The 14,515-nt window shown below is 38.2% G+C and overlaps 1 protein-coding gene across 11 annotated transcripts in view; it reads right to left on the bottom strand.

Annotated features, from left to right (window-relative positions):
- Positions 1–1,238: 1,238 nt before the first annotated feature.
- The window catches only part of Ntng1 (netrin G1), a 347,490-nt gene continuing 334,213 nt past the window's right edge, over positions 1,239–14,515 (bottom strand). For all 11 annotated transcript variants that reach the window (XM_078026844.1, XM_040289045.2, XM_040289044.2 and 8 more), the window contains one exon: positions 1,239–5,468. In XM_078026844.1, coding sequence (XP_077882970.1) covers positions 5,230–5,468 — 239 coding nt within the window. In that variant the 3' untranslated portion in view covers positions 1,239–5,229. The remainder of the gene's footprint in view (positions 5,469–14,515) is intronic.

The following is a 14,515-nucleotide window of genomic DNA, read 5'->3' as shown; positions in this document are numbered from 1 at the left end:
GTAGTTCACTAATTAAATAATAGTTAAAAAGTGTTGCATCTGAGAAAATGGGGACCAAGTTAAGAAAATGGGGATTATTTTAACCTCCAATCCTCTGCAGTTTGCTTCAGCCAGCCAACCTAAATCTTTAGTGTTAACATAATTAGGTTTTGCAGAATAATGGCCCATTTTACCAGCTATCATTTCAGGTTAATAAAAACATCACATAATTTTAAATGTTACTACTTCATTTTATTTGCCCATCAATTCAAAGCAATTTTGGGGCGATGGGAGAAGGCAGAGGGGGATTCCAGCATTTATTAAATGCTCAACTATTGAAAACATCACCCCTGAAAATTATTTGAATCCTCTTGCTAGACTTTCTTTAGAACCTACTCTAAAAATATACTGGGGGAAGAATTTTTCTCCACAACAGATCTCAAATAACTGCATTTTATTCAATATCCAAGTGTTTTTCACAGATGTTATTTTCTCATTTCTAGTTAAGTACAATAATATGATTTATACAAGAGACATGTCTGCTTCTTATTTGATTCTTCAAATCCATAATGAATATGGTAAAATGTGAGTCACACCTTTCCAGGTATTGAGAAGAGTAAAAGTTCTCCATGTTCCCATTCAAAATATGAACACTGTCACTCCTAATCATTCCTGAAATCATATTATATTTATGTTAGCTTATGTGGGGAATTTGTTGGCATCTGTTTTAGGTAACTGTAGGAAAAATATAGGTTTAGTGTAAGAAAGTAAAAATATAGTTAAAAGTAAGAAATAATTCTGTATGGAAATGGTCAGAACTGTCAGAATATTTATATCAGATGGATATTTGATATTTCTTAGAAACAAGATTGATTAGAACCTACTGCTTATTTCTTGAGGCAAACAGAGTTGTTCATGACTAGACATTTGAATCAAACCCCCAGGGTTTTGATCTCTTATCTCTATATATTTTATTCCTATATATTATAAAGGTCATCCAATTGGATTTCCTTTAAAAAAAACAAACCTAGAGTTTCACCTGGTGGTTCTTATTGTTTCAAGCTGTGCATTAGTCATTAGCCTTATCAATAAATGCTTGGAGTCAAAGTGGCAGGTAAGATATCCAAGTTCAGACTCCGGAAACTGAAGCTTTAAATCATATGGATCACAAACACATATAGAAGTCCAGACATGACACATGTATAGAAAACACGCAGTTTGAAGTCCACACATATCCTACTCAATCCTGTGAGCAGAGAAACTGTTAAATAGATATTTTATTTGGTGATTAACAACAGTAAAGTACAACAACCCATTTTCCACATAGCACAGAGCATCCCATTTCAGAATGCTAAGTCTTCACATCCCAATGTCGCTGAGTTATTGATGGTGGAGAGTGAAGGAGAAGGAACAAAAGATTTAATTTCAGGATTTCCTCACAGCTGCCCCTAGTTCATCTGAAAGTATTTAAACTCAGAGATTCAAGCAAGACAGGGTGAGGCAGAGCACAAATGGCAGGGAGAGTTGGGTGTGGTCAGTGCCCTTCTTCCAGCCAGTACCCTTCTCTGTATTACCTGGGCCAATGTCTGGTGCCATTTTAGGGATCCAACTCGAGGACACCTTGGGCAGATCCACCCCAAACATTTACAGAGCCCAGGGCCAAAGTATTAATGGAGGCCCACTTGTCATGTGCCTAAATATTTGGAAATTACACATTAAGCTAACAGAGTGCTTATGAATAAAATATCCAATTTGGCTACTTTGACACATATGTTTTCATTGCTGTTGAAAGCCCAGAAATAGGTTTAGAATCCTTATACCGCTCAAAGATCAATATCTCCCCTCCACACCTCAACCCTGCCTCTTCCAGGCCCATGTTCTGGTGCTCTGGGTTTCACTTGAAGAGGGTTTCTCCTTGGTCACATGTGCATTCCTCAGGGAATACTCCAGGCCTGGGTACGAAACGACATTTTGCCACCCCTCACGTCCAGGGTGTGCAATCATGATGCTGCCTACTTTTAGGAGCGTGGACCTCCAGAAGAAGCTCACAATGCCCAAAAAGTGGATGGAGGATACCTGGGTAGGCAAGTGACCTGGACAAAGCTTGAGGAAGGTGAGTCTGGGCTCCTCTAAGCAAGGGTCCCTCTTTGCCAGGACTTAGCAAACTTGGGTTCTCCCTACGGCCATGTACAGGGTCTGATATGAATCATTACCATATCACAGCAGGGAAGATTCGTTATTTTTTCTATAAATAGCAATACTTTCTATATAGCTGAACCTTTGTCCCATTTTTTTGAAATTTTATATTCATCAGTACTACTGATAGAATCATATTTTCACTATGTGAAACTGTTAACAGATGAACTCATACGCAAAACTATATTATCCCACCACTATGTACCTATCCAAGTAGAAACAGCAAGAACTAGGATATAAGATGGAGGGAAAACTCTGTATCCTCTCTCTATCCCAACCTTGTTCTTGGGACATAAAACTGTAGATGAAAACAGATTTGAAAGGATGCTAGAAAGCAGCAGATAAGTAAAATCCACTAAGTTGGGGTTTCTTCAAAGAAATGGGCTTTTCAAAAGAACATGGGAATCCAGATTAAAAAGAACATTCCATTTCCATTTGTTATATACCTAAAAGTGAAATTTTTATTAAAGGCAGATCACATCACTTCAGGATATTCAGAAAACTACATCTAAATACACGGAACACAAGATATTCCTCACCAATTTAGATTCTTATACTCTCATAAAGATAAATGCAGATGAATTGATTTAGATCAGACCTTCATTAAATTTTAGAATTAGCTTTTGGAATCCTACATATTGAATTGTGCAGTGTCTGATTCCTGAGCATTGTGACAAAGCCATCAGTGGATAATGATAAAGTGCATCATTGCCAGAAATAACACAGTCTGCCTTTGGTTTGTGCTAATAAAGTATAAGACAACTTAAATTCCAATTTTAATATTAGAAATCCACCTCATTATAAGTAATCTCAAACTCTGTATGCTAGCAGAATTTTCATGTGTATTCATTGGTGAGCCTGAAATATAATTTTCTGTTTATGCTTCTAATGTAAATCTCCAATTTCTGGTTGGCCACTCTGGCACTAAGCCAAAGCTCTAATTTATTTCCATCTTTTCTTATTTCTTCTATCAAAAGAGACTGTTGGTTTGAATAACAAACATTCAATCGACTTAGACATGGGGTGGCAGGCAGGACAGGCATTACCTGTTTACCTTTTATTGCCTTTTTTGAATTGGCTTTTCTGGGAACAAAACCAATAAGACATGCTGTTCCTTCATCTAGTTTTGACTCAGGTTATTTATCAGAAAAACGTTCCCTGTTTCGCAAGGAGTGGCAGCAGAGTTAAGAATCAAGACTGGACCTAACACTGCCGTAGGTTATTGCTCTACCAAGTCATGTAGGACTTCATTGTCCTCTAGACTCAGGGCTGATAATTGTTTTTGATTCCAGGAGGTGCTGCTGCTAACACATCTGAAACCCGCAGGACAACAGTGTGCCATGAATGGAATCTGCACTGTTTGAGCCTCTTCGAACCTTTGCAGAGGTTCTTCCCCACCTGCCTCTACTTGCTGTCTTGCACAGTAATTGGCCTAATAAAAGGCAGAAACAAGAATTTATTACACCTTGGGTGGTACTTAAAGCAAACTTTATTCTCAGAAACAGCAGTTATGTCTAGTTGCTGCTGTATATTTTGATATTTCATTTAAATACTTAGTCTGAATATATTCAAAGTCAAATTGCTAATCACTCAATTTCCCTGCTACTGTCCTGGTTCCCCAGGTGGCCTCTTATGATACTCCATGTAAACACTATATTTGGAAAGATACATAGATCAGCATCCCTTGAGTCACATGATCACCATCAATCTGAAAATAGCATGACTCAAAAATAAAAGTCTCTCAGTACTCTGCCAACAGGCTTTGGCATAATCTTGGCAATCAGATATTTTTCTTTCTTTTCTATTTATTTATTTATTTACTTTTTTTTTTTTGCTGTTATAATTTTTTCCCAAGTGGCAATAGTCTCATATTTTGTAGAAGTTGTCCAGGCTAGTGAATATCAATCCATCTTCCTGGGTATTAAATTCATCAGTTGAATGTGCTCAGTCCACACAGATATCAGTAAAAGTGAGTGTGAAACTGCTTGGCGGCTGTTCCTTTCATCTTAAGAAATCGCAATACAAATTCCTGAAATTGTTTATGCAGGAATTTTTATTCTTTAAATCTTCCAGTGTTAAAGCAACAAGAAAACATTTAGAATGTCCTTTGGTGGAATCTTATTACACTTGTTATATATGTAAACGGATATTCTTTGATGCCAGCACGTTCGTTGCCCTTACAGAGAAATCTCTGCACAATGAAACAAAACAGAACGAAAGAGGACAAAATAAAATGTCAGTCTTTGCTGATTCGAATCAGATACATTAACAGATTGTCTGGTAACACAAATCGGCAATAATACAAAAAATCTACATATTACAGTATTTCAAGAAAAATAACTTCATTTGAATACAAAAGGATAGATACACTTTCTTTTCTCCTATAGCCACTCTTGTGTAGTGGGTATGAGCTCGCACTGGGTGACTCAGTGCTGCTAAGATATACAGGGGTATGACTGGCTTGCGCTTCTGGAGGGGGCTGTTACACGTGTGCGTCACTAACATCAGACAAAGAAATCTTTCAACCAACAAGGGTTACAGAGCAACGTTCACTAAAGCACAGGTTGGAAGGGATTCAGGGACTGAAGCAGGCCAATATGGCAGCTTGTAACAGATTTCCTTATACCCACAATGCACCTGACAGCAAAGAATGCTTCTATTTGGTTGGTCCACACACTGGGCAGAGCGGTACGAGGGCGCACCACGTTAGAGTAGCAAATGTTTTTAGTTTTTTTTTTTTTTGTCTTTCCTGTTGGGGTGGGGGGGCTGTCACAGCCTTTCCAATCCGCAGTAAGCTTTGCAGCTGGCGATGTGATTTGCAGTGATAATATCAACAGCTGCCAACTCCTCTGGAGTCACAAATGAACAGTCTTGACTCCGATGTGCTGTCCACGTCTGAGAAATATGGCTTAGTTCAGTTAGGCCTTCTTAGTTTGTACGCTGTGTTTTTGAATGGGGGGTGTGTTTATATTTCCTATGTTAGTAGCAAATGCTTCGCTTGGGTTGTGTTTGCTTCCCCAGGGCACAGGCCTGTCCGGTGGCTGGAGGCGACATCTAGAACAGCAGGGGGCTGGCTGTTCCCAGCAGCGCGGTCAGCAGCAGCAGCAGCAGCAGTGCTAGGGAACCCTGCGGGGGCGCCCCCTGGCTGGAGTCGGAGCCGCAGCTGCCCGCCTCTTCACACCGCAGCTTCTCGCAGAGGATGCCAGTGTATGCAGCCGGGCACAGGCAGCGCACGTTGTTGTGGCACGTCCCCCCGTTCTGGCAGTGCAGGAGCTCATTGTCGCAGACATTCGCTGCAGAATGAGGGGGAGGGTGGGGGGAGGTGCGGGGAGAAGAGGCAGAATCAATTTAAGTTCATCTGGTACATCATGTTTTCAGCTTTAAAAAGGAAAAAAAAACACTAAAAAACTCCATCGATCTTGTGCTCCCCCCTCCCCTTCACAAACTAAGCATGTGACTCCAATTTTCCAAACAAATGTAGTTTGCTGCCTTTGTTTTTATCATATTAGTCCTTTTCGTATAGATTTTTGCTGCAATCTTGGATATTATCATTGTCCATTTCAGGCTATTGAATGCAAAAACAATACAACACTCCTGGTTTGGCAGTTATCTTCTCTTCATGGAACTGGGACCTGTTGTGACCTCCTGGGTTTTTAAAGGACAAGTGCTGGATACAAGAATGCAGAGCTTTGAAGCCAGATGAGTGGTATTTAGAATGCAAAGCAGTATTGCTAAAGTGACCAAAAACCTCTGGGGAGTGGGCCATTCTCCCCACTTCTTATTCCAGCAGCTGCACATGCAGACAGAGCCCGGGGGAAGCATGGGGATGAGGGTTGGGGATGTAGTGAAAGTACATGCTCCAGGCAAGCAGCAGCCAGATGGGAAGAGGGAAAGCTTGTTTCATGGGAGGGGTGTGAGGAAGAGCAGTCACTTTTGTCCCTGATAGCCTATTAGGATTTTTATCACCTTGTAAATATGGGAAGTGGAGCCCAAGGTTACCTTGTTTTCTGGGAATAGTAATAAATGCAATGGTGAAACCCTGATTACCAAAATTTCATTTCATCCATCAATTAATAGAATCAATTTGAATAAAACCAGCCAAGCTTTTTGATACTAAAATTCATTCACAGTCTTTGTCATGTAACTTTACCTCTAATAATTTCTTATATCTTGAAAGCTCTAGTTATTCTCATTAATCCTATGTCTCATATTCCTTTAGATAATCAAGGTTTCACTGATTTAGCAGAATGTTAAATAGAACCCAGGGAAATTAACAAAACAACAACGAATAAAAGAGCCAAGAACCCTTCCCAGCAACAAATGCTGCTTAAGCACTTAACATATAGACCACTCTGGACTGAGGGGTGAGGGGCAGGTGGGGGCAGAGCAGAAAAAGCAGCTTTTTATAAATTATAACATTCTTTTTTCATTTAACAAACTGTCATGGTCAAATTTCCCCAAAGATGCCACATGAGTTAACTATACACACACACACACACACACGCATGTGAACACACACACACACACACACACACACACACACTGATATAATGTTGCTATTAAGTGCAAACTGGGTTTTCTTTCTTTTTTTCTTTTTTGCAGACTGGTTTTTAAAGGTAATCTCAACCCTTTAAGTAATAACTCAGTAGCGAATGTCCCATTGTCCTTTAATCATGTTCAATAGTCCTGTCACCTTCAAAAGAAGCTTCTTACTCACAAACATGCTAATGTTCTGTGTGCAAATGAATTGACAAAAGGTGGCAGTGAGTAACCGCAGAGCTGAAAACAAAGTGCCCTCAATAGGACCCTGTTTGATCCCCTTCTTCAACAGCTTCTTTGTGACCTCTAAGATAGTTGCATAATGATAGGTAAAACTTTCAAATGTATCTACACTTACTATTTGTAAATTTCAAGAGTGACTGACTGTTAAAGGCTATTAAATTCTTGAACCATACAAAAAAAAAAAAAAACAAAAAAACCCAGCAGTGACCCATGGGTTCTTTTGACCATATAAGCTACCTCTCATTGGCTGGCTTAGAAATAATAAATATTAGACCCAAATTATAATATTTTAAGAATTATAGTTATAAATGTCAAGATCTGTAGCTGTGAAGCAAAGTCTCCATGTATGGTGTGGTTAGCCCAATGGAAAAAACTGACAAAAGTCATCGTTTTTTTCGGATGTTGTTAATCTGGAAAGCATACATAGGGTTTTAGGATTTTGTTTTGCTTACACTTCAAGAAATCTACTTAATTGGGGCAACATGGAATAAACAGATGCAAATAACTGTTTCCCTTTAAAGATTCTCAGTGCTCTTGTTCTGGGCAGCAGATTGCTGAATGGGATACTTCCTTTCATTTGGGTACTTGATGTAGGAAAATATCTGCTCCATCAATATTGATAATTGCTTGCCTTGAATAATTGAGAAGAAATCAATAGTTAATTAAATATCACTCCTCTTTTTTTAAAAAAGCAATTTTTCTTCTTCTTGGAATTGAATGTAAATTAGTTGTTGAGCAGAGGTTTACTTTTTTCTCTTTTTTTGAGAAGCTGGTGATTAAGTCAAAATGCAATACCTTCCCTACATTTACTAGTTGATTTTGATGGTTGGGAGAAATTTGATAAATATTGGAGGAACAGATGTAGCCCAGGATTAATCATCTCATAGATTTGGGTAATATGTTTTCTATAGCATATAAATAGAATTTTTCTCCCCTGTGATACTGGGTATCAAACTCAGGGTCTCACACTTGTTAGGCAAGTGTTAAGAACTTTACTACTGAACTACATTCCCAGTCCAAAAATAAATAAATAAAATGAAACATAGAATATATTTTATTACTTTAGAATGCACTATAAAACATTTCATTTCTTGATTGAATGTTCCTCTTAAAGTTCAACACATGCAGAGCTTTACTGTACACACAGCTTCTGTGTTGAAATCACACACTAGAAGCACACTTAAACCTAACTACATCTCTTACCTAGATTTTTTAACCCCCTGCTCCATCCTCATGTCATTTTGTACCAAATTTGTGTTGGTTAATATATAAAATCAGTGGTTAAATATCACTGAGTTCTTCCTCAGCATTTATAACCTATACTAAATATCATGAAGAAATTTAAATTAAATATCAGCATTTGAAACCTGTACTAAATATCATACAAAGCATGATCTCTGCTTTTAGGGAAATCACCTTGGTTGGGAGGATAAATATATATATATATATATATATATATATATATATATATATATATATATATATATATATATATATGAAATGGCCTAATATTAGCTTCATTAAAATGCCTTTATCAGTTCTATCCAGCTCAACCAATGTCTATTTTGTGCCAGGCATCCTGCTAAATTTTATGATTGTAATTCTAACTGCCCTAAAGGAGCTCACTGTTTGGTGGAAAATAAACAAACATAAACAGAGATATTATGATGTGATAAAAAAAAGAATTCAAAGGAAGTACTTGCAAACTTCTAGGGGAACTCAAATGATGGTATAAATAATTGCTTTGGGAGAGATTAGGGAAGATTATATTAAAAAATTATATTTGAGTAAAGATGTGCATCAGGCGGATACAGGTAGAAAGAGCATATGGATGGGGATATTGTATGAGTAAAGGCAAGGAGATGTCAAAGTGCTTCAATAGGTGTTAAACAGTGGTCTCTGAATTCTAAATCCACCCTTCTGATGTTGAAACCAGCACCCTATAGGTGTCTGCTGGGAGGGAATATAGAAGGAAGGAGGAATGAGGACATTTCCTTGATCCTATTTGATAGCTCTTCCTAACAAGTACTGCCCCAGTAATGGCCCTTCATGACAACAGCAGCATTTGGTTCTGGTGCTCAGTTATATTCAGAAATGGTTTCATTTCACTCTTGGAAATTCTGGGACCAGCCTAATAGCAACCCTTTCCCAGAGGCTTGAGCCCCAGTCTCAAGGGGCCTCTGCTCATCATTTCAAAGGTACAGACAGCAGCCAGATATTATCCCTCCCCAGAGGTGCAGTACCCATGTTTATGATGTCTCTTGTCCAAACCTTTACTTTTTGAAAACCCCATCCTCCTTCCTGTAATTCCTCAACCCAGAGTGTAATTCTCTGCCTGTGTGATCAGTTACTGTCTCAAAGTTATTTTAGATGTCCTATTGTCATTTTTACATCCTCAGACACTTGTCTACCCATTTCCTTTAATAAATTTCCTCTGTTGAAATACCTAGCATGGTTTCAGTTTTCTAATGGGAGCCTGACTGAGGGATATGTGGAACATATTAGTGAACCATGATTGCATTATAGCTAGAATGCTGAATGTGTATAAGGAAAATGGAGATGAGAGTAACAGGTTGCACCCATAAAATGTTCTGAACATTTTATGTAATAATGCTGCAAAGTTTAGATAATAGGCAATGAAGAGCTGTCAAGACCTGTCATGATCAGGGTCTAAATGGAAAAAGGAGAGGCTAGACCAGAAGAGGACAGACTGGAGGTAAGGAAACTTTCAGCAAAATTGAATGGGGTAGGTTAGAGCAATTGGGAGAGGAAAAAAGGATCCGGTTTAGAGACAACTTATGTGAAAAGGTAAGATAAATTTTATGACTCTTGTTTTAAGCATGTGGATGTATCAGAAAGAAACTTATTAAGAAAGAAGATAGATAGGAGGAAGAGTTTTTTTTTTTTTTTGAAAAGAAAAGAACTTTTTTGGGACCTATTGACTTTGAGGGGCCTAGGTTCTTCTGCAGGTGTTTTGCTATTAGTTGTAAAAACTCCTTAATGACCTTTGACCTTTTTTCCAGTCAGGAAATTGTTCATCCTGGAGATACAGATGTGGAGCAGCAGAGGTAGTAATCATTGTTACAAAACATCAAAAGAAGTAGAAGACTTCATGCTGAGAGACTATAGACCAAGTAAATGAGGACTGCAGCCAAACATGGAAGAATATCAGCATCTAAGAGCAAGCAAGACTGTGATGGATGCAGAGGTCTTTACTGATAACATTAAATATTACACCTTCTAGAATTCTATCACATTATGACAAAGTTCCAAATACAAATCAGCTCATGCAGAAAATAAAACCAGGATGGGGATGGCAATTATGTTGACCATCTATACTATACTTTCTTCTCACCCCAGCCCCCATACACCGGAAATTGTTATGGTTTAACTGTTTGTCCCCTCCAAAACTCATGATGGAATTTAGTTATAGTTTTAATAGTATTAAGCAGTGGGACCTTTAAGAGGTATCCTCATGAATGAACAGAAGCCAGCATCATGAGAATGGGTTTGCAAGAGGGAAGGATCTCTCTTGCACTCTCTCTCTCTCTGTGCTTCCAGCATTCTCTTTCCACCATGTTTTGACATAGTAAGAAGGCCTTCTCCAGCTGCTGGCCCTTTGACCTTGGTCTTTCCAGCCTCTAGAACTTTGAACCTATACATACCTATTCATTATAAATTACTCAATCTGTGATATTATGTTATAACAACACAGAATGAACTAAGACAGAAATATATGTATTTAATCATGGCACTCCTTTGTACTTATATTCAGAGTTCTCCTCAACATAAAGTCCCAGGCATCAACTACCAGTTGATAGAGCTGGCATAAGGATAAACACCAATTTGCAATCTGAGAATCATCTCTATTTCATCCTGCATGCAGATGTATGTTGAAGATCCAACTGGGACTCTCTACCCAACACAAAAATTTTATTCATAACTCTTTACTTGATGCTTTTCTATGTAGGTTGGTGTAAAACAGGAAAAGGTGCAATTATTTTATGAGATTTATTTTAGGCTTAGTCCAAAGTATCTCTTTATTGTTATTGACAGTCTATGATTGTCTTCTCTCAATAAAGAGGGAGGTTCATCTTAAATCCCTTATTCAATACTTGGTCCAATATTGGATGCAAATAGTTATTTTCAAGATACAATTTTTTTGTTATGGTAAAATATGACACTTAGAGTAAAAGGTAACACTTTTTTGGTAGTAGCTTAATTACCTGCTAAAGGATTCCTTTTATTTATGGTGTATCCAATATCATACCATATAGCCTAAACCCCCCTGATTTGCAATATTAGAAATGCTCTCACATAGAGGGTCCCTGATAAGCTGTAGCCTTTGATAGATGAGGTTATAGTATTAATGTTATACTTAAAGCAGTTATGGTGCCAAAAATGAAGGGTGGGGTCCTGGTGGAAAGGCTGATCAGCAAGGTATTATAAAAGCTCTGATCACAGCTTCAGTTAGCAAGTCACAATAGCAGATACATTAGTTCTCACAGTTGCCATGAGTTCATAGAAACACTGAGAATTTCCTTAGAGAAAGAACAGAAATGAGCATCATTTCTTCCTCTTTTATTTCTATTTATTTTTATAGTATCTTGGATGAGGAGAGTCTTAGTAATGTTGCTAAATTATTCTTTAATTTGGATTTGTGTGTGTGTGTGTGTCTTTATTGTCACACACATTTGCTCTTCCAAAATTGAAATTTATTTTCAGAAGTTAAATTAAATGACCTTGCTTCCTCCTCCCTATATTAGTCCTTTCTTGAAGATTTGGAAAAAACAGACCTATAGATGGACCCAATATGTTCAAAGAGAGCACCAGCTAGGACTTAGTGTTGCTACTTGTTCTATTCTTTTTTTCTTTTTTTTTCTTTACAACCTAAGGGTCACTTATTCCCAGATGGTCACTATGATCCATGCATTACCAAAGGGAAGTTTTCTTTTCTCTATTTGTATTTTGTTCAAAGCTATGCATTTAGGTTTGCCCTGTCAGTGAGCTGCTATGCTTGAGCAATGCTGGGTCTGTATTTATAGACTTGAAAGTTTCTCTTTTTGGCTTTGTCTCCTGCACGTCAAGGAATCAATGTGATGTGTTACCATGACAGCTTTCCTTGATGGTTGTATTAATAAGTGACCTCTACCTTCACCACCTGAAACAAGCCCAGGATTGCTGAGGGAAAGATGTTCCAAATTGTTCCTGTCCTTTGCAAAGAAATGTCAAAAAGTGAATAACTCCACCAAGCAGGGTAATAACAAAGGTTTGTGTGCTACATTCAGGTCTGATTTAGGCATTTGAGAATTGGTGGCAGGAGCTAAATTATGACCCATTTATATAGTCTTTGTGGCTGTTTTACTAAGTTGTGAGAGGTGATATATAAAATGGAACACACAGGTTAGATCCTGGGGTATGGAAGAAACTTTACAGAATGTAATATAATGGTCTTTTTTGGGGGGGAATTCTAGGTACACTAAATACTTTCTCCCCTCTTTTTTCTCACTTATGTCTGGCTATGAGAGGTGGGACGGTGGAGTGGAAAAAATACTGGTTAAGAGCCATAAAACATGAATTCTAGTTCTGATTGGTCATCATTTCACTGTGAGACCTGGGCATATAATAAACTATTTAATGACATCCATGCATCCATCCATCTGTCATCTAACCAGGCACTATTCTATAAGATGAGCATATAGTGATGAGTCAGACCAGCAATGAAGTGCACATACGGAGTTTGTAATCTGGTGCCAACTATGACAGTAGAGAAAAGGTTTAGAGTAGGTATTTCTAAAGTTCTCTTGAACCTTATTATTTGATGTATAGTGTTAATAGAAAGCCTATCTTTATAGAGTTGAAGAATTAGAAATTCCTCCCATTTTTTGATCAAACATAATGACTTTTAGAGTTTTGTAATATTGTCAAGATGTGAATTACAAGACTTTCCTTCTATTATTTGGTGACAACTTGGATGACTCTTTTTTTTTTTTTTTGATGATCTTTTTTGCCTGTTTGTCTTATCTGGTACCCCATGGAACAGGATAACTTTCCCCTCACCTGCATTAAAGCATGAGGTGGTACAAAGAGAATTAGGGGAAGATCTTGTATTCAAGTTCAGTCTTTATTGGTTAATGGGTTGGGCATACTTGGGAAAATCACTTATTCACTTTGTGCCCCTTTTGGAAGCACAGATAATAGCACTTGTTTTGTTTATACAGTAAATAGATGAATTATGGGGAGGTGCTCTAAAAAATATATAAATCACAACCTAAGTACTCTTTGTTAATGTTCAGTTCCTTCTTTAGTCATCCCTAATGCTTGCTAGAAGCTCTTGGGTTGGAAGAGTACAGAATAAAAAATTTCTCGCTAACTATCCAATCCAAGCTAGGAAAGAAGTGAAAATCCTCCTTAGAAGGCAGCTCTGAATCTTCAGAGAGTCTGGCTAAAAGTTTACTTGCATAAGACTGATGTGTACACCACGGAGCCTTTCAAGGTTACCATGGAGTAGCAGTGCCCATTTTCTCGGAAGTGACTTTTATTCTCTCCTTCAATGTGCATTCTCCTGTATCACTCAGAGTACACACATAAGGTGCATTTCTAGAGTGATAGGGAGGGGCTGAGCCAGAAATCATGTACCTTCTTGCTTCCTCTGCCCCTTAGCTGGCTTTTCAACTCTGTAGTGTTGAAGGGGAGGGAAAGGGAGATGCATATGCAAACAGTAGACTAAAACCTGCAGGCCTCACGTGAGACATCCATGATTTCCTGCTCCCATCCTATGCTCCTGTCTGCATCTGTATCCTTCTGGGGACAGTGGTAGTGGTGGCATGACTCCCATGTGATAGCATTCAGCTTACTTGTATTTCAATGTAACAAAGCAAAGGAGCAGAGCTGAAGGGCTGTAAGGAATAGTGTAGAAGTTGTCAGCTGAGTGGTCAGGCATGTCTACATAATCAAGTGTAACAGGTTCTGACCTAGGGAGCAGCCATTGTATTCTTACTTATCTAATATCAAAACTCCTACCATAGGGGTAATACTATCTCTTGTCCAACCAAAGGAAACAGTGCTTACAACATTATAAAAAAGACCCATTCATTTTGAAGGAGCCCATGTGTCTGAGAAGGCGTGAGAGAGGTGACAGGTGACTCTAGAGAGGGACAAGAGACACTACCAAGCACACCTAAACGTTTTGTCTTTGCAACCTGAATAAAGCCTCTGCTGATGTTGAGAAAGAATTAATTCACTGAGAATCCTACAAGCCGAAGGCTTGGCACCTTTCCCAAAGTGATCATTAATGATGTATTGAAATCCTATTTAGGTCAACACCTTCAGACACAGACGCAGGCAAGATGCTCATAAAAAACAGTGCTGAGAAATCACAGATTTTCTCATTTGGTATCAGAAAATGCACTTGTCTAGTTTAATTAAAAGGTGCAAGTAACTTTTCCTCTTAGCTCAAGGTGAAAGATGGTGGTCATGGGAGGCATATTCACACACAATGGCAGCACACATCCAAATACAGACCATCATTTCCAAGTACATGACATTATGTCAGGAG

Source organism: Ictidomys tridecemlineatus, chromosome 11, assembly GCF_052094955.1.
Source record: "Ictidomys tridecemlineatus isolate mIctTri1 chromosome 11, mIctTri1.hap1, whole genome shotgun sequence".
In the NCBI taxonomy this organism is placed as follows: Eukaryota; Metazoa; Chordata; class Mammalia; order Rodentia; family Sciuridae; genus Ictidomys; species Ictidomys tridecemlineatus.
Note: the sequence above shows the minus strand (reverse complement) of the source record. Positions and strands in the feature narration are given on the sequence as shown.